Raw genomic sequence first — 20753 nt, 5'->3', positions numbered from 1 at the left:
GAGGGAGCAGAAGGTGAGGAAGGACAAAGCGTTGCCAGTGAAGGACAAACGGGTGAATTTACTTGGGCTGCCAAAGGTGATGCCTACTTTCCAACTGTACCCTATTTCCACCTGACAACCTGTGCTCCACCCAAGAACTACACTGAGAGTGCCTATGGGTTTCTGTCTCATCTCTGAGGATGGAGAGAACACATAACCAACAGACGATGAGAAGAGAGAAGCAGGTGGTGGCATGTGGATTGGCCAAGGCTCCTCCTGACTACACTGTCACCCTGAGATTGCGGCTGCCATGAAGGGAGGCAGTAACTGAAGAAGAGGATGAAGACAGGAAGGGCAAGGAGCAGCATCAGGCATCACAGCTGCAATGTGCTGAGGACAATCACACAGTCATGCTCAGAGAAAGCCCCTCTGTGCTACCACCTGGAAGTGAGTCTCCTTTCCTGACCTGTACCCCAGACAGCTGGATGACTTCAGCATCCCAATCCCTTGGGAGTCAGACACAGACCCTGAACAGAGTGGCCACAGGGAGATGGTGATGCCTGAGCACCCAGAGCTGGAACCCAGGAAAATGTTCAGGTCATGTTATCAGAGCTCTCTGGCCTTTATTTTCCCTCCTCCCTTCTGTTGCTCTTTTTCTTTGCTTCCTGAAGGTGCCGCTGCATCGGAATCTGAGGCACTGTGACTTTTGAGGGCCTGAGTGTTCCCCAAGAGCATGTCATTCTGGGCTCACGCGGGTGGAAAGCCATAGGAAGTAATGCAGTTCAGGCTGAAGGAAAACTCCCGCAATGCAGAGTTAGGTCCAGGGAAGAAAGGGCCATCTCAGGATGCCCTTAAGTGGCTGAAAGAAAGAGCTTGATGATAATTTCCTTTCAACCAGTAAGACCTTCTTGTGATTGCAGAGGTCTCAGTGCAGAGGTCCATGTGTTTATTCACTGTACATAACATCAGCATATTCCTCAAAGACTACCCAGGTGCTGTCAGATCTAAGCAGTGGCCAGGCCCTCGCCTTCAACGAGCCCGAAGAAGCCCTTTTCATTTCAGTGGGTCAAAAATATAAAACCAAACTCTCATGCATTGCTGAGGAGTGCAAAATGGTGTAGCCACTTTGGAAAACAGTCTGTCAGTGCTTCAGAATGTGTAACACGGAGTTACCATATACAATTCCACTCTCAGGTGCCTACTCAGCGGAAATAAAAACATAAGTCTGCTTGTGCAGTGTTCATAGCAGCACTGTTTGTAATAGCCCAGAAGTGGAAGCCACTAAAATGTCCATCAACTGCAGAATGAATAAACAAAATAGGACATATATAAGGAATAGTATTCAGCAATAAAAAGGAATGAAGCTCTGATACATACTAAAACAAAGCAAACCTCAAGTGAAAGAAACCAGATTCAAAAGAACAGAGTAAGTCTGCTACATATGAATGAGTTCCCTTCTGAGAGTATGTTCATAAATCCAATTTGTTCCTATAAGTCCAACAAAGTTAGCCTAGGTACCAAGTACAATCAGCTGTATAGTACTGTACTGTATAGATTTGTAATACTTTTCACACAAATAATACATAAACACAAAAAATAAATAAAACATATTTAATCTCACAGCACAGTACCTTGAAAAATATGCCAGGCATGTGAACTAACTTAACGTGATTAGGCATGCAAACACAAGTTCGCATCTTTGAAAGTTCTCAACTTAAAGGTTCATATGTAGGGGACTCAATGTGTTACATGGAATGACCAGAGTAGCCAAATCTACAGAGACAGAAAATAGCGGTTGTCTCCAGTTATTGTGTATTTGGGAAGAAGGGGAAGGAAATGGGGAGTGGCTACTAACGAGTAAGGTGTTTCTTTTGGGTAGAATGAAAATGTTCTAAAATTAGATTATAGGGACAGTTGCACAACTCTGTAAATATTCTAAAAAACATAAATTGTAGAGTTTGGACAGGTGAACTTTATGGTGTAAAAGTTTTATCTCAAAACACCATTAAAAGAAAAAAAAGAAAATATAGTTGACCTTGCACAATGCAAGGGTTAGGGTCACCAACACTCCATGCATTCAAAAATCCATGTGTGAGTGAAGTAAGCCAGAAAGATAAAGAACATTACAGCATACTAACACATATATATGGAATTTAGAAAGATGGTAACGACAACCCTATATGCAAAACAGAAAAAGAGACACAGAAATACAGAACAGACTTTTGAACTCTGTGGGAGAAGGTGAGGGTGGGATGTTTCGAAAGAACAGCATGTATACTATCTATGGTGAAACAGACCACCAGCCCAGGTGGGATGCATGAGACAAGTGCTCGGGCCTGGTGCACTGGGAAGACCCAGAGGAACCGGGTGGAGAGGGAGGTGGGAGGGGGGACCGGGATGGGGAATACATGTAACTCCATGGCTGATTCATGTCAATGTATGACAAAACCCACTGAAAATAAATAAATAAATAAATAAATAAAAATGATTACAGGAAAAAAAAAAAAATCCATGTGTAACTTAGAGTCAGCCCTCTGTATTCCCATCTCCTCCATATCTGGGTTCCACATCCTCAGATTCAACAGCTCAAGCTCACGTTGTTCAAGGGTCAATTGTAAATAAATATAAACTCCATCTGGAATGTTTATACCAAGAAACCATCAGGACTTGTTTTTTTGCAGGAAATTTCTGGGAAGTTTTGTGTTTACTTGAATAAAAGGAGTTTCCCTACCACTGATACTGTCAGTCTCTCGGTAGGTATTACCCTGGATAGTTTAGAACTAGGAAGCAAAGCAAAAGAGGATTGTGGAAGACGCACAGCATGCAGGAAGAGTCCTGGATACCAGGGGCTGGCAAACTATGGCCCACAGCCAAAATTGGATCTGCCACTTGTCTTTGTAAATAAAGTTTTATTGAAACACAGCTCTGCTCACTCATTTACATATTGTTTATAGCAGCTTGCACATTCTAGGAACAGAATAGTTTCAATGGAGACTGTGCAACCTGCAAAGTCTAAATTATTTACTAAATTCTTGTGCCTTTAAAGAAAAAGGCACTTTTTCGCTGCCACTTCTTGAGACTCATGTGTCCACTAAAGTCTGAAGTCATGGTCCACACACTAGCAGCAGCAACCAGGAGCCTGTTAGAAATGCAGAATCTCAGGTTCCCCCAGACCTTGTGTTAGTTAGTTGCATTAGTGAAAGAAGCAGATGTCAAGATGGAGTTCAATATACATGGACTTTATTAGAAGAGATGACTAGGAGAGAAAACAGGGAGGGAGCCCAAAAAGGCCAGGAGAGCCCTCAGTCCATGATGCAGGTCTGACCTCAAGGGAAGGAAAGAGAGGAGAAAGATCAGGTGGAAGCATTGTAAGCTGTTATACGGTCTAAAGCATGAACTGTAAGGCCCTCAAGAATCCTCAAGGCAGAGTCAGCTGTCAGAGGAGTTCTGAATCTCTCAGGAACTGGTTTTCCTTTATCCCTGATGCACAAAGACATGCAGCCTTAGTGCACATGCAGTGACAAATTCCTAGCGCAGCACCTCTGGTCCTTTGGAAAGGAAATGCCCTGTAGTTGGCATTCTCATTGCATCTGCTGCAAACTGTGTTCCCATAGCAGTGAGATCATTTTGAGAAGAATTGCAGGGGATCTCTATGCACATTTAAGTTTGAGAAGCAATATTTGAGGACAGGAGTTAGCAAACTTTCTACAAAGGGCCACACAGTACATATTTTAGGCTCTGTGGGCCATACTTTCTCTGTTGCAACTACTCAACTCTGCCATTCAAAGTAGGAGCAGCCACAGAGAACACATAATCAACTGGGTGTGGCTGTGTTCTAATCAAACTTTCTTTATAAAAACAGACTTTCGCTTTGGACAAGATGTGGCCCATGGGCCAGGGTACACCAACCTCTGCTCTAGAGTTATGGGGCTTAAACTTTTTAGAAGCAACTAAACACTTTTGGGGGGTGGGGGGGTGGGCTTCCCTGGTTGCTCAGATGGTAAAGAATCTGCCTGCAATGAGAGAGACCTAGGTTCGATTCCTGGATTGGGAAGATCCCCTGGAGGAGGGCATGGTAACCCACTCCAGTGTTCTTGCCTCGAGGATCCCCATGGACAGAGGAGCCTGGCAGGCTACGGTCCCTGCTGGGTCACAAAGAGTCAGACACGGCTGAGTGGCTAAGCACAGCACACACTCTTTTTTCATATGAAACAGATAAGAGAGGGGCTGCCCCTCTTAGTGGCGGGCAGGAAGCCCCATGTCCAACGGTTCCCCTCAAAAACCACTGAGACACCTCTACAGGCAACAAAAGCAGGGTCTGAAAGTCATTGCCCTGGTTCCCCACAAAGAGCCTCAAGTTACAGAAAGTTTCTCTCACCCTTTTTTTATTCCTAGTGGGCATCGGCAACCTAACTTTCTACTTTATCCATTCTACATAGCTGACAGTCTCACACTGTGCTAGGTACTTAGGGATGACAAGAGTGAATCAGACACGCATTTGGCTCCTGGGGAACTTTCAGTAAATAAAAACGAGACCTGTATAGAGCTACGGCAGCAGGGAGCAATGTGTACCCCAGGAAGTCACAGGTCAAGGACTGGAAACTGAGAAGTGGGGAAGATCATTTCCACACAGGGAATCCGGAAGATTCTGTGGACAAGGGTCAGGGAGCTGTGAAAGCAGGGGGCAGACTGACCATCTGTTTTCCTTCTAAAACCAGACGATCCCTCTCTTCTGGAGGACCACCCCTCCACAGGATAGACTCTTCTGAACACAGATGCTAACTTATAACCGTCAGGGCACATGGCTTGCCCACACAAGCAGACTCATGGATCTCATTCCCATCACAGTGGGCATACCCAGCCCCAGAGACCAACGACCTCGCATCCACAGTTCTTTCACGCAGGGTTACTGTGACTTCACCGCATGTCTGGGGCAAGATCAAGGAGCAGAACTAAGTGAGAATAAAACAGGCCATTCCTCAGGGTCCCACGAGGGCAAACACTCTGACCTTGACCACCACCGCAGTAGAGGAAGAGGCAGCTGAGGAGGAGGGTCATGGAAACCTTATCTTCACAGGAGCCCTGGGAAAGGCATGGATGTGGCGCTTCACATGTTAGAGAGTCCTGCTGGATCCTGGGGAGGCAGCACACATGGCCTTCCTTGTAAATTCTCCTTACATCTCCGTGGATACTTCTGTGTGTCAGTCTGCCTTCTGTGAAGCTCCACACCCCACATCAACAAAACTCCTCACCCTGAGGCTGCTACTCCCTTACTGAGGGAATGGGATGTTACAGCACCCTGTGAAATCTCATTTCTCTGGGGTCATTCAAAACAAAAAAGCTATCCATATGCCTTAAACAAGGTCAGCAAATGCTGACCTTCCTACCAGGAAATCCAGAAACCTTTGAAACTTACATGAAGTATGTGACATGGGCATATTGCTAAAAAGTGAGCAGAGCTTCCATCATATTCCCAAAAGGGTGCATGACCCCAAAAAAGCCTTGGACGATTGTCCAATGTATTAAATAGTACAAATAAGTGAAGTTGCTCAGTCATGTCTGACTCTTTGTGACCCCATGGACGGTAGCCTACCAGTCTCCTCCATCCATGGGATTTTCCAGGCAAGAGTATTGGAGTGGGTTGCCATTTCCTTCTCCAGGGGATCTTCCCAACCCAGGGATCGAACCCAGGTCTCCTGCATTGCAGGCAGACGCTTTACCATCTGAGCCACCAATAGTATAGCCCAGGCTAAAAAAAAAGATCAAAAAACAAAAAAAATGGTCCTTTCAAGCCACTGACTCAATAGTGTTCTCAATCATCTTGAGACCATCTTGCAAAAAAAGAAAAAAAAAAACCTATTTACCACCATTCTTACTGGACAGATGAGCAAGCTAAATTCTTAAGAAATTAATATCCTACCTAAGAAGAGATTACAGGTTGGCAGGTTAGCACCAAAGATGAGTAGGCTAATACACTGCTCTTAGCAATGAGCACCTCCTGCTGTTAATACCACTTCATAAATGAATTTTACAGTCAAGTCTGTGTTGGGCACTTTACATACATGACTTCTTCAAACACTGTAAGAACTCTTTGAGACATTTTTCTCACTTCTCCATGTGAGGAAACCAAAGCTCAGAAAAGTTGAATGGATTGCCACAGATCCCAGCACTGATAAGTGTCAGATGGAATCTGATTCCAGGTCTGACTCCCAAATTCGGCCCTGGGATCTCCTCCGCAACCTGGATCCTCAGGGAAGGAAAACTCATCTTCAGGTCAGGGACAGTTTCTTAGACATCTTTGTATTCCCCCACAGAGCCCTGCCCTGCCTTGCCTGGCAAGGCACTCAATAAATATTTGTTGAATGAAGAAGTGTGGGCTTGGGCTCCGATTCTGCCATGGACTTACTGACTCAGTCTCCGGCCACTTGGAGTTGCAGGTGGTTAGTCAGCTGGGCAACTTCAGGGAACATTTGAAATCAATTACGGGTGAGGAGGAACCTATTAGAAGTTCCTCTTCTGTGTGTGTTGGGGTGGAAGGAGAGGAAAGGAAGTTGAGAAGGAGGGAAACAGATGGTTTCAGGGTTGGGTGCTGGAGCTGAAAGATTTCACACCAGGATAGGACAGCATTTGACTTATGTCCACAGCTGAATTCCAACAGCCCGTCCAAATGGGCTCCTGACCCCAGGCTACTCCTCGGTGGCCACAAATCCCTGAATTGCCAGGCCCCTGAGCAGTGACCTTTATGGAGGCCCTGATGCTGGAACAGCCAGCCACACACAGTCCTCTCCCGCTTGCAGGGCGTCAGAGCTACAGGAGATTGGCAGCTTCTGGAGATCTAAGCTGCGCGGGGTTGGGGGGGTGGGGGGCAGCGCCACCGCTCCCCTTCCAGGGGCCAGAGAGAAGCTAAACACCTACGCCTGTGAGGCCCACATTGTCCTCTCAGCCCTAAATGAAAGTATTCCAGCAATCCACCCGGAATCCAAAAACTTCCTATTTTGGAAGCATGTGGGAGTTAGGGGTGGCGGGGGGGAGGGAGGTAACGAGTTGATTTTGTTTTCTTTACAGTTGTTACAAGTGCGGGTTAGTCACGACCCAAAGAATGCCACTTGAGCCTGTTCACGTGGGCCCTGCAAAGAGACTTGTAGGAAGCCGACCCTCAGGGATGCCTACCAACAAGGCTCTTGGAGGGGATGATCAAATACCTCCCAGAGGCCCGGGAAGGGACCGTGCTCCAAGAAACCAGACTGCATTCCCCACTGCTTGGCTTCCAAGGCGCCGCCTACTCTCCTGTGAACGAAGCAACACTGCCACCTAGTGCTCTGTGTGGGAAGTATTCCCCGAGGCCTCCGGTCTCTGGGGGGGGTTGGGGGGTGAGGGGTGGGGGATGGTTCCTCTATCATGGCTAGGGCAACTGAATCACTTAATGTCTCTGCCGAGGAGAAAATGCCCCGAGTTTGGGAGATGGAGAATGGAGAAAACTGGGCCTGGGTTAAGTAGGTAGAACCTGAGGTTTGAGAGTTGTTAGAAAAGAATGTGGGAGCCAAGTGTTGTAGCATCTTGGGTTATCCTCAGTGGGGCAGCAGAACTCCCGTGGCTGAATTGTATTTACCTCTCGGGAGCACAGTTCAGCTGTGGTCATTCTGCAACAGCTGAAGGCCAACCATTCCAGGAGCAGGCAGGTACCGGCTAAAAGGACCAGGGCTAGTGTAAGAGAAGGAAGATGGGCTGATCTGTTGGTAGGAGTGAATAGATGAGCAAATCGGAGACTTTTATTCCTGGGGGTGAATATACCCTTGGCCCTTCATGGTTCTCAGCCCAGGGGGCCCCAGGGTACGCATATGGAGCTGACCACAGCGAGTCGACAAGGATGCCCCTGTCTTGGGAACCCAGTTGCTAGAATCCTGAAGAACAAAGGCTGGGTTCTCAGCCCCCATCTCTCCCAGACTTTTACCCTAAATCTTTTCTGAATATTTTCTGAGGTGCACAAATCTGAACAAAGATATAGGGTGGGAGGTAGAGAGGAGACCGACCCGAGTATTCTCTGCCCTATGTCTTTCCAGTGTGGACCTACAGGGGACAGGAATGCTTTGATTTGAAGAGAAAGAAACCTCAGAGGCTAGACTGTCTGTGAAAGATTTCCTGCCTAATTTTACATGCTTAGGGAGGTGGCAAGGGCTCAGATGGGCACCTTGGAGAAGGAGTTGAGAATGTGCTGTGGCAAGGTTGGGTGGGGGCGGGGCGGCGGTGGAGGTGAGCATGGGAGGGAGATTCTGGGCTGGCAGGGGAGGGATGGTACATTAAGGAAAGCTATGCGCGTGCATGCTCAGTCACTTCAGTCTTGTCTGACTCTTTGTGACCCTGTGGACTGTAGCCTGCCAGTCTCCTCTGTTCATGGGATTCTTCTGGCAAGGATACTGGAGTGGGTTGCCATGCCCTCGTCCAGGGGATCTTCCCAACGCAGGGATTGAACACGCATCTCCTGAGTCTCCAGCATTGCAGGCAGATTCTTTTACCCACTGAGCCACTTAGGAAGCCCTATAACTGGAACCAAATCCTGACCCTGTTCTTCTCTCTTCAGAGAACGAGAACAGATGGATGCAGAAGGTTTGGGAACAGGGGTCAGGTACCCACTGTCCAGAAACTGTTCCCTCAGGTCTGAATTTTAACAACTCAGATCACTGGTTTCTTAGAGCCTCCCTTCTATATTCCTGTTGGATCTTTCTCTGATTCTTCAGAGCCAGGGAACTGATCCCAGGTCCCTGTGCTGCTCCTGCCAGAGGAGGGGTAAGTGGAGTCGTGGTCTAGACGGCAAGCACGCAGTTTCCCTGGCAGATGGGTACTAGGAAGCGAGATTAGGCAGCAAGAAGATGTCATCTGGGAAAAACTGTGAAGCTGCCAACTCCGATCAGATAATCATCTCATTATTTCTTCCATTTGGCCTCAGAATAAGGATTTCCTTCTACTCTTTCTCTGCCCCAACCTATCATCCAGCCCAGCCCCTTCTCTATCCTCTCCCTTCACCCCCTTTCCCACCCCAAAATAAAATCAAGCAAAACCACAAGACTCTAGAGTGCTCAGTGTCTGGGAATCCCAGCTTCCAAAAGAGAAATTACAGCCAAAGAGGGGGAAAGACAGCGTGTCCGGAAGGGATGTTCCAGCAACACACCATCGCAAGAGGCTCCCTCCTTCCAGATTTCTTTCTCTGGTCTAAAACTTATTTGCAGGCACCCAGCAGCCTGAGGAGTCTTTAATATGGGGAGCTGTCAAGCCCTTCAGGGGTTCTGGAGTTCCACTCCCCGTCTGCCCCAGGCACACCTCTCACGACTTTGGTTTCCCCATCCATGTCATGGGACTGGCAAACATCAAAGTGTGTTGTGCATAATTCAGATTAATAAAATGAAAATGGTTCCACTATGTACCTAGCTTTGGGTGAGGGTCTGTCCTGGGGTGGGGGCTCTGAAGGGATAAAGAGGCACTGAATGATCATGTATCACTTCTAATCCCTTACCCACTCCTTGCTGAAACCAGTCGCCCCCCAACCGCCCCCCACCCCCATTAAGGCAAGGGAGACAGTTATTCCTAATCCCATTCTTTTCTTTGTCCTTCTGGGTGACTTTTCATGAAAGCCAAGATCTGGGTATACTGTAAAATAAATGCGGAGAGTGTTCCCAAATATTGTTTCTGATTAAGACCATAGAATTATACAAGGTGCATTTCTGGTCCCTTTTACAACAGCCCAGGTTAGAAACCAGGGTGCTGGCTTGTGAGTGCCCACCTTTTCCAGTAGACCTTGCTAGTCCCAGGCTGGACGCGTGATTTTTAGAACAAAACAAAGGGGACTCCAGGACCTGGTCAAGGTAGTAGCTTTCTGCTACATTCCAGGGCTACTCGAAGAAAAGGAGACCAACCAGGACCCATTGGCTATGTACCCGGCAGCCTCGTTTCCTCACCACCTAGTCCAGCCCAGGCATGACTCACTGCCCAGGTCTGTACACTTTCACGTCGTTTCAAAGTTGCCTGGGTTTCTCACACTGGACTATGAGAAATGGAGTGTGACACCTCTTCCCCACTGACAAAGAACCAGAGATCTTCCCCTTTAAAGAGGGATGAGAGAGTGAGCTGGAGGTCTCCTAAGTGCCAGCACAATGTATAGAAGCACACGAGATCAATACAAGGGACAAGTGCTCTTGTGGTTATAGAGTCGTTAACGCAGATGATGTCTGGGATTCTGCTGTGCAGATGAATAGAGGCCCTTCCCCCTCTCTGCCCGGCCAGCCCTCCCTGGCTCTTCTGCTCTGCCCCTTTCCCCTCCTCGCCCCCGATGTCTAACCTCACCAAAACCAGAAGCCAGCCCCACCCCGCGGACCACGGAAAGCCCGGGAGTGGGTGATTACCTGCAATGATGGCTGGGCTGTTCTGGCCTCCCTCCGGTCTCACCCAGGCTTCCACTGTGAACGCCTCCCGGGGAATGTCAGCCAGCACTTCTGGACGCAGCAGCAGCGGCTCCCGCCTCCCAGAGAAGTACAAGACAGGCAGTCTTTCTTGGGGGTTCACGGTCTCTGCTTCCCAGGCGGGGTCCCCTCCACCATTCCGGAAGCCACCCTCTGATGGGCCGGTTGGGACCCTAGGCATGAGGGGATGTTTAGGCCAAGGCTGGAAGTGCCGGGGCACAAACTTGGGGTCTCCCCGCATTCCTCCTGCCTGTCCCTTCACCACCTGGCGCCGACGCCTGGTCTTGGTCCAGCCCTTCCTTTGGGTCTCCGGTCCAGATTCCTTTGGGTGTGGGAAGGTGGTGATCACGGTGGCGGCCGAGGCTGTGCCTTCTGGAGCCCCAGCCTCACCTAGAGGCTCCTTGGATCCTCCATTGCCAAGATAAGTGTCATCATCTCCCAGTAGCTCCGACTGCCCAACAGGACTGTCCCCTCCCCATGGAGCGGCTGGCAGCTCAGCCTCACTCCTCACTCTTGCACTTGCAGTTGGGTCTGGGGGGACAGAGCTCACAGCCATTCCCTCGGCATCCAGCTTACTGCGTCCTGCATGATGCCTTCCCTGATCTCCTGCAAGGTAGGGCCTCAGGTAGTCCCCAGGCCGGCTGGGATAGACCCCAAAGAGGTGATGCTGAGGAGCAACTCTGGGTCTGCGAACCTTGGCTCCCAGCCAACAGCGCTCTCCCTCCGACAGCACCTGGTTCAGGCGTCCTCTTTGGGCCAAGGATCTCTTGTACATCCAGCCCAGCTCCAAGCTGAGAGTACTGAGCGCCCACCCAACCAGAACTACCAGGCTTACCCTCAGAATCTTGAAGCACATCATACCTCCCCCCGGCTCTTTATATAGAACCAGAAGTCAGCTTCTGGGTACCACGCCGGAGTGATGGGGATAAGAGGAAGAGACAGCTAGCTGCGGATTCGCTGTCCCCTGGCAAACTGTTTTGTTCAGGGACCAAACTTTTTCAAGCAGCCCCCAAAGAGCACCTCTCCTGGCTACCTGCGCTGGGTGCGGTGACCGCGAAGCCTCTGTCCCTCCCGTCCCCTCTGTGTGTCCCCCAACCTCTCCCTTGACTTCTCTCTCTCTCCTTGTTCTAGTTCAGTCCTTGAAGAATGAAGTCCATTTCTCTGGGTTCCTTTGAATTTCTTCCAGAGAGCTCAGGTTTCTTTCTTTTTCTTTTTTTCCCCTTCTTCAATAGCTCCTCCCCTCGTTGATACTGGAAGGGGGACACGTGGGCAGGAGCCAAATCTTCTCAAATGCACAATTGTGCACACACATACCACTCACTACCTGAAGTCACTGAAAAGAATCTTAGCCTCCAATGTCCTTTTCTTTATCCTCCTTCCTTCCCTGGGAGTTACCTTTTCTTTGTCGTCTTTAACCTCAAATACATTCACCTTCCAACAAATTGCTAGAAAATCTGGTATACGGAGACACAGAATTTGATGCTTACTATCTAAAAAGGCAAGAAAAAAAAAAAAAGAATCTAGGGGGGTCACAAAAATTCCAGCTGGTACTTAGCCTTCACTCTCCAGATGTCCTCCTCAGCCAGCTCCCCATCCAGCCTCCAGTCTGCCTGTGCAGGTCAAAATATTCCCCCCAGCTCTGTGCCTGGGGTTGGTGAGTGTTGAAGGTTGTTTTTAATCCTCTTCCAACTTGTTGGTGTGTTGCAAGTCTTTGTAAAATTCTCCTCTGGGTTGCCAGTCTGGTGTCCTAATAACCTTATGAGTCTGAGAGCCCTTGACTTCACCTTCTGGGAGTCTTGTGGATCCCTGGGAAGATGGAAAAGAGGCTGAAAAGAAGAGTGTATCCTTCAGGGGGCCTGTGCTCTCAGTGCCCCCTGCTCCCCTTCTCTCCCTTCCTCTCTGCCTGTAATTAGCTTCTTGTTTGTTTCATTTAAAGACAATGATGATGTCAAAGCTAATAAGTTCGGTGCATCTCTCCACCTACTGCCTGTCCCCTCCTCCCTCCTGAAAACCTCCCCACCTCACTGAGGCACAGGGCACAGACGCTACTCTTGGTTTCCCCAGTAAACATCTCCCGCTCTCTCTTCCAGCAGCCGCAGCCTACACAATCAATAGCCAACAATCAATACTGTTTTGGAGCACTCTTTTCTGTATGTATTCTCTCTCTCTCTCACACACACACACTCACATGCACATACACACACGTGTTGTGAACAGACTTGCTTACTGCCTAATAAACCCACACCACTCTTTTAGGGACCACTTGCCTCGCTTTTTTTTATTTGTTTGTTTTGCCACACATATCCTGCATTCTTTTCTTATTTCAATCATTTGGGACTTGAAAGGACAATACCCCAAATTTACTTTATGTTAGCCATTGGGGGAAAGGAGAAATCAATTATCCTGCTGTAGGAAGCATTCAGAGGAAATGCCATGGATTTGCACGATATAGGTCTTCTTATTCTTGCTCAAGTTTCTCACTCTGAAGTTACTAAAAGTCACCATATGCTGAGTGAGCAAATAAACAAATGAGACGCTCAAAATAAGTAAATTACAACTATCAGCAGCTAGACCCAAACAACTATTTTTTTTCATTGATTTGGAATGAATGGATAAAATGGGGAATTAAATAATGTGTATTTAACCTCCGCAATACTGTTTGCCTAGATGTAAGCTATCTCAAAACATGTGTGTACACACACATGTGTACACACACACACCTAAAAACATGTGTGTACACACACACAAACACACACACATGCATACACACTGGGCATGGTTACTGAATTCTCAACACAGGTAAGGGTGTTTGACTGCGGGTGAGTACAAAACAGGTAGAGAAATATATTGGGTCCTTCATTCAGTAATAAGAAAAATCATTTACAGTTCTAAAATCACTGCTTGTGTTGCCCACATATAAAACATGCAGCCCACATTACTCTGGAGTAAGATCACACTGCCTCTTCTGCCTTGGGTCCCCTCATCTTCTTCTAAATTCCTCCACCCTAGCTCATCCCTCATTGATGTGCTTTACAAATGCTGTATCCTAAACCCCCCATCGCTGGTGTGCCCTCTCTCCCTACGCAGCATCCACTGAAGCTTCAAGGCAAGTCCCTAAAGAAGATATCAATTCAGGCACGTGGATATCACTAAACAGAAACCCCTCAATCCTAGACTGTGCCTTTTCCTCTTAGCGTCTCCATGTCTTCCTTCACTTTGCTGTCTCAGTCCTTTCCTCCACCTCCCCTCCTCCCACCAAAGCAGCTCAATAGAGACTGGGGCTTTGGAAAGGGGTAGGGGGATTGCAGAGAAAGATAGAAAGCAGAGGGGACAGAGAGAGAGAGAAACCAGGGCAGAAAGGAGGGAAGGAAGGAGAGGAGCCTTAGTTTAAATGAAGGGAAGATACCCAGGTAAGAAAAGGAGAAGTAAACTTCCCCCTTCCTTATGCCTCCCCCACGACCCTCAGAAAAAGGTTTCATACCATTCATTTCAGGAAGGAGGCATACACAGCAAGGAAGAATTCCTCCGTGCGTTTCTTTCTCCCCCTTCTAGTGTGTGAATGATCTTGCATCCCCTATAGGTCTCTCCTGGTTCTCAGCTGCTAGTAATCCATTCATAAGGTTTCAAGAAGCTACACAAAACTCAAGCTTCCAGTTTAGTTTCTCTCTCTCTCCCCTTCATTCCTTTGCTCACCACTCTCCTTCAGCTCTTGGCAGTCCAAAGTTTAAAAAAAAAATGTTGAACCATTTCTGTGTTTTCCTCCTGTTGTAACTTTTGCTGTGACATCATAACCCTGCCCACCAACACCCCACCTCTCTCTCTCCTTTCCATCCCACCCCTCATCAGCCCCATGCCCCCAAAACACCCCCCACGGAGAAGAAGGGCTCCTGTCAGTTCCAACGTGTGAAAGCACAAAGCTACTGGAAGGTACCCCCTCAGCACGGTCCCCCTCCTCACTTCCCCTCCCTGCCTTACCCACCGCTCAGCCACGGCTCTCCCAAGGCTTTAACAATGATCCCATCTGTTTGACATGTGCGGAAAGGTGGGCTGGATTCAAATAATCTGTCAAGTGAATCAGATCAAAAACCCAGCAACCCCCTCCTCAATTCCATCACACACGCTCACTCGCCAGACCCCAGTCAAAGTGTGAGAGAAGTCAGACTTGCACACCACCCACCCTGGATGCCAGGGAGAAAGACAACCAAACACGCCAAGGGAAACGCACATTTATATATATGTATAAATCCTGTGGCTTATTTGTTTATGACAAACACCCGCACCCCAAGTCTCCGACGCCTCTTCCCCAAGCCCTGCCACTCCACAAGTGCACAGATTTGAAAGCTGGTAGGATCTGTTTTGAAATCTCCAACGAGAGGGTTTTTCCCCCTTTTTTTCACTCCAAAGCACTATCTGTGGCGATCAGGCTGGAGCAGGGTTGCCAGCAAATGCAGGAGGCCCCTTCTAGGGTACAGGCTTTCAGACCAGCGAAGCCAGAGGGAATGGATTTAAGGACACACAGCAGGAGCTGGCTGAATTTATTTTATTTTGACGGGGGTAGTTGGGGGAGGAATATCACTTCTGAAATGCCCAAGGAATGAAGGGGAGAGGATATGGATTTCTTAAACAGTTTTTGCAAGAGGAGCGGTGTCTTGTTCTGCAGGTAAATCCATAAGGCAAGAAATTGGAGCTTACAGATAAACAAGGACCGAGAGGGAGAGGGAGGGAAAGGGGAAGCAGGGGAGAGAGGGGAGAGGGAGAGGGGATGGGGAGATGGGGACGTGGAGACAGGAGGGAAGGGGAGAAGGGCAGAAGGGGCGAGGGGAAAAGAGGAGGAAGGGAGGAATGAGGAGGGAGGAAAGAAGGGAAAGGGGAAAGGAGGGGGGAGGGGAGGGATGGAAGAGGAAAAGGGAGAGATGGAAGGGGGAGGGGAGGGGGGAACGAAGGGCAAAGAGAAGAGTCTGGGAGGAGAAAGGACTGAAAAAGAAAAGCAGCGAAGAGAGGAGGGAAGAAAGAGACAGAGAGGAAGGAAAAAAGAGAAGGGGTGGTGAAGCACATAAAATATGGAGACCAGGAAGGCAGTCAGATCCATGACAGTTAAACATAAAGGAGTCAGAGAGGCAGGTGAAGGCAGACACTATAAAATGGGGCAGAGGTTCGGTTTTCTGAACAGAAAACAAAGGGCATACAGTGGAGGGCTTTGCTGTCAGTGATCGGACACATTGAAAAAAATCAGACTGCCAGGGTTCAACCTTATTTCTTTAAGTAAACCCCTTACCCCTTCCTCCTTCCCTACCTACATCTCTTCCTCCAATCCCCGCCTCCACCTTCCTTCATGAACCTTTTTATTCCCAGTATTCCTCCCCTGGAGAATTCAGGAGTAAAATTCAGAGCTCACCCACCCACCCCCCAAAAAACCCACCCTTACTATCCCCTTTCTTTGCTTCTATCCTCAGAGAGTCCTGGGTCCTGTTACCTAAAGACTGAGCTGTTTGTGACAATCTGCACTTCATTTCAACCCAAATTATACTATGTTTCCTTTAAGCCCAGGACCGTCAGGGCTGTTTTGCTTGTATTTGCTGCCATAGTGGGGCTGGTCAGTTTCCATCAGCATTGTCATCATTATTATTAAGAGTCTTTGAGCAAAAGGGAGGAGCCAGTCCACGCTGGCGTCCACCTGCAGTGTAGAGCCACAGTGGGGAGAGAGAGAAGGAGGGAGAGAGACCCCTTAATATGGTCACTGGTCCTTTCTGACTTTCTGATTCCAAAATCTGATCCCTTGAGGGAAAAGCTCAGCTGGGAGCCGGCCAGGCAGCGTAGTAATAAAAACCTCCCAGAACACAACCAAATGCAGTATCTATATATAGGAACCGGATCTGTTTTAGCTACTTGAAGTCTGAAATGACACCCGGAAACAAACATTTCAGCAATATGTTTATTGGAATCTTATTCAGCTAGTGCTGGAAAGAGTGAGCTTTTCTGAAGGATTTCACTTAAAGGCTCAGGGTTGTTGTTTTCTGCACCCACCCCCTTCCATGCGGGCTTCCCAGGTGTCTTCAGTGGTAAAGAACCTGCCTGCCAATGCAGGAGACAGGAGATGCGGGTTCAATCCCTGCGTCGGGAAGATCCTCTGGAGGAGGAAATAGCAACCCACTCCAGTATTCTTTGCCTGGAAAATTCTATAGACAGAGGAATCTGACAGGCTACAGTCCACAGCGCTGCAAAGAGTCATACACGACTGAGCATGCATGCTACGTGCACACCCCTTTCCATACACAGAGCTGGGGGTCAGCTTCTCTATCATTCACGGGGGTCACTTGAGATCCCTTCCAGGATGACTTATCATAGCTCCCTTTTCCATGGGTGAGGAACAAGAGTGAAGTCACACAATTAATGGGCAGGGCCAGATAGGGTACCAGGGCTCCTGAATCCCTGTCCAGGTTTTCCCTTCTCTGGTATGCACCTGTCTTGCTGTCTGTCACCCACATGCTCATTGGATGGGAGGATAATATTGCAGGCGGGCCCCTCCCATTCCACACTCTGGCAGCAATGCCCAAGAAGTGTATGTTGGTCACATGTGTTCTGTAACTCAGAATCACATGCAGAAGGAAGTGCAGATCTGAATTTCAACCTTCCCCCTGTGCATTTTAAGCCAAGAGAGGCCCCTATCTTTTTGTCTGTTTGTTGCTCCGTATGCTAGATAATCATATCTTTTTTCCACGATGCTATTGCCATTTTATTATCGATGTGAGTGGTAATGCCTTGCAAAGTGGCTTCATCCAAAGAGATCAGAGTAGCTCATCCACAGGTTAGGCTTCCCAACCCCGTGAGAGCTGCCTGATGGAGGTAACAAGCCAGAGATCTATTTCCCCTAGTGATAGGCCCTGTTGGGGAAGTGTTGCCGGCAGCATTTTAAATCTTGGAGCCAGTTTTCGCAGCCCTTTGGCAGGGGAAATGTTTAGCAGAGATGGCTAGACCTTGCCCTGCTCGTCAGAAAAACAAAGGCTCTGCAGGGTTTCTGCTTCAATTAGAGTTTCCTTTGTACCTGGAGCCTCTTCAAGAGGCAACCTCATAACAAGAACAACAAGTACACTTGTATATACTTGCTTTTCCTTTGAACTGGTGCACATTGGTGTGCATTCTTTCTTCATAACCACAACAACAAAAATGCAAGGCAAGTGTTATGCCCATTTTACCGATAAGAATACTGACGCTGAAAGTTAAGCAACTTATTCAAGGACCTGCAGACTCTAAGAATGCAGCCGGGACAAATCTTAAATGTGTTGCGCTACATGGGAAAAAAAAGACTCAAAGGCCACATCTGGTATGTCATTTATGTGACATTCTAGAAGAAGCAAATCAATAGAGATAGACTAGATTAGTGGTTTCCAGAAGCTGGGTGTCAGGTCTGGTGGGGGAAACTCAATACAAGGTGTACAAAGGGATTTGGGGTGACTGGGCTGTTCACTATCTTGATTGTGGGACAATGCGTGACTCTATGCATTTTTCAAAATTCAAAGAACTGTAAACTAAAAGAAAAAAGATTACTGTTATGTAAATTATACCTCAGTAAACCTGGGACAGAAAAATGGAGCCAGAGGTAAGGCCAGGGTTTTTTTATTCTGAATACAGGATTCTTCTGTCTATATCCTGCAGGTGTCCAAAGACCAAAGGAGAGCATGACACTGCTTGCTGGTGGGTGGGGGCCCTTCTGGCCTAAACTCTCTGCTGATCCTCTTGCCCACCTGCTGAGGGGACCCTAAGGAACCAAACTGAACAGAGCACAGCTGGCTTTTGGCCCCAGCTCCATCAACCCAAAGGATTTTAACACATCAAATAAGCAATCCCCAAATGAGCGCTGGTCAATGACCTGCTCTGCCATTCAGTAGCTACTTGTCCTTGGGCAAGTTGTTTGAACTTCTCCAAACCATCTGTAAAATGAGAGCTTGGAACATGAGACTCTTGAGCTCCCTTCCAGGTCACACTTGACATTTTCAACCCCATGCTTTTCTGAGATTTTGTTTTCTCAGTTATTAAAAAAAAATAAAGCCATTGCCCACCTCTCTAAATATCCCAGAGACTCAAGTGTACAGTAACAATGGATACACTACACTTATTTTAGTCCTTAAAGAAAACCATATATTCAAATGTATTAATAACTCCACTGGCACCAATAGGCAAAAACAAGGATAGTGTGTGGGAAGTTTTCAAGCTCTAATATATATAGGTGTCCTATACATATGAACCAATACCACATATTTAGCAAATCGAATATTAGAACACATGGTTTTAGTATGAAAACACTTACGAGGAACAAGTTTTTAATTTGATACTGTGCTAGAATCTTAAAGTCTGCTAATTTCCCACAGTGGTAATAATAAAAATATTAATGATAGTAATAGTGATAGCTAACATATATTACTTACAATATGGCAGGCAGAGTTCTGGCCACTTTATTTATTTTACAACGGATCTCTGAGTGGGTACTTTTATTATCTCCATGCTTGCATGAAGAGAAGTAGCAGCTAACACCTATTGGGTACCTACTATGTGCTCAATGTAGCATGTACTAAACAATGTAAATTATCTCATTTAATCAAACAACTAATCTATGAGATAACTCCACTATGATCCCCATTTTTAGGCGAAAAAACTAAGGTAATAGAGTTCAAGCAACTTATTTGAACTTATCCACCTGGAAAAGAACGACCTGTCTCCAAAGTCCTTGCTCCCCATCACTATCCTATGCTGCCTCTCCATGGAGGACTTAAGTACATACTGATGATGCTGTGACTCTCAGCACACCAAAACCAGACTTTTCCTGCTGAGGACATCCCAGTGGTTTCTCTGGAGTGAAGGGAAGACTTTTCTTAGATCTCTCCCTCAAGTCTCTGATTGTTGAGGGTCTAAAGCCTCCAAGAAATATGGCCCTGCTGATAGCAGCAGCCAGGTACAGCCTTCACCTCTGCCAGTGCTAAGGTACCGTTCACACATCCCTGTGAGGTTCTCTTCCCTAACCCTATCCATCATGTTCACATTGAAAATCTAGGGGACTTTTAACCAACCAGCCATAAATGGAAAACCAGTCACTTCTCCAACTCATTAACTCCATCCGGGAGGTATCATGCAAGATGGATAAATGTTGGGTTGTCTATTTATTATAACTGATACAAACTTTTAATACTAATAACAGCTATTAGTTGATGGTCTGTTAACCATCACAAAATATGTACTTCCTATGTTAAGGTCAGCTCTGATACAGAACTCCAGGTTTTAGCCCAGATTCTAAATACTGTATTCATGTCATTTAATTGCCAAAATGTGGTCCATGTATAAATATTTCAAAATGGATATGCCCCCCAGATGTCTTCAGCAAAGAGAGCAGGCCTGTGTCTGAGAAAGGAAATGCACCCTTCTTACAGCCCAGCCCAGCTTTTGTATAGATCACAGTCAGAGCTGGAGGCAGGAACACAAACCAAGGTTGCCTGAGCCCCTAAGCTGTCAGATGCCCTTCAACTCATTCAACAGAGACCCTTTCCAGTAGGTGCCAGGAAAAGTTCAGGTTTCTCTTTTTCAGACTAAACTCTAGTTAATGTGGTACATACAGTTAAGAAGGTAGGCATTGTGGCTGGCAAACATGGCCTGTGTGGTCTGGTTCAGGTTTCAGGCCACCACTAAGGATAAGAGCATGCCTGTGCCATCGGCAAGAGGCTGTAATAAGGAGCATTTCTCAGCAATGTATCTGACACAGAGTAAGTATTAGATAAGCATGAATACTACTGAAGAAGTCAATGCCTTCAAATGTTCTACCTTATAAGTCTTATACTTTCCATCATCCCAATGACCCACATTGATGCCGCTTCTCACTGTACTCAAAAGATAAGCCTTTCGTATGTCCCAATTGCTCTTTTGTCTATCTAAATCTATCATCCTCATTCCTGACAGTCCCACAAGCCTCATTTTTATAGTAAACATTCCGTATTAAAAATCCAAACATAATATGACCTACCTTACATAATTTAAAAAAAACTTAATGTCCTATTTGTATTAAAAAAGAAAATATTTTACATTGAAGTAAAATGAATTTCAATATATAAATGTTTCTGACACAACTGCATTAAAAGAGTAAAGTAAAATGAAGCAATCAAATGCTTGAACCTACTTATGAATAGATTCAGAGGTAAGAGAGAGAAGAAAATATTCACCAAACATGACAGGTGTTTTTCTTTATACTGATAGTTTGAATTTTGAATTCAAAGTAAAGTAGTATATTCATAGAGTCAGCACGACTGTAGTAGTTTCAAATGCAGACCAATGGAGGTGTAT

The 20753-nt window shown here is 46.9% G+C and overlaps 1 protein-coding gene across 1 annotated transcript in view; it reads right to left on the bottom strand.

Moving 5' to 3' along the window:
• Window positions 1-11335, bottom strand: part of PAPPA2 (pappalysin 2) — a 297914-nt gene extending 286579 nt beyond the window's left edge. The window contains exon 1 of the mRNA XM_061160780.1: window positions 10374-11335. Coding sequence (XP_061016763.1) covers window positions 10374-11289 — 916 coding nt within the window. The 5' untranslated portion in view covers window positions 11290-11335. The remainder of the gene's footprint in view (window positions 1-10373) is intronic.
• Between the last annotated feature and the right edge of the window lie 9418 nt (window positions 11336-20753).

This window comes from Dama dama, chromosome 14, assembly GCF_033118175.1.
Source record: "Dama dama isolate Ldn47 chromosome 14, ASM3311817v1, whole genome shotgun sequence".
Classification (NCBI taxonomy): domain Eukaryota; kingdom Metazoa; phylum Chordata; class Mammalia; order Artiodactyla; family Cervidae; genus Dama; species Dama dama.
Note: the sequence above shows the minus strand (reverse complement) of the source record. Positions and strands in the feature narration are given on the sequence as shown.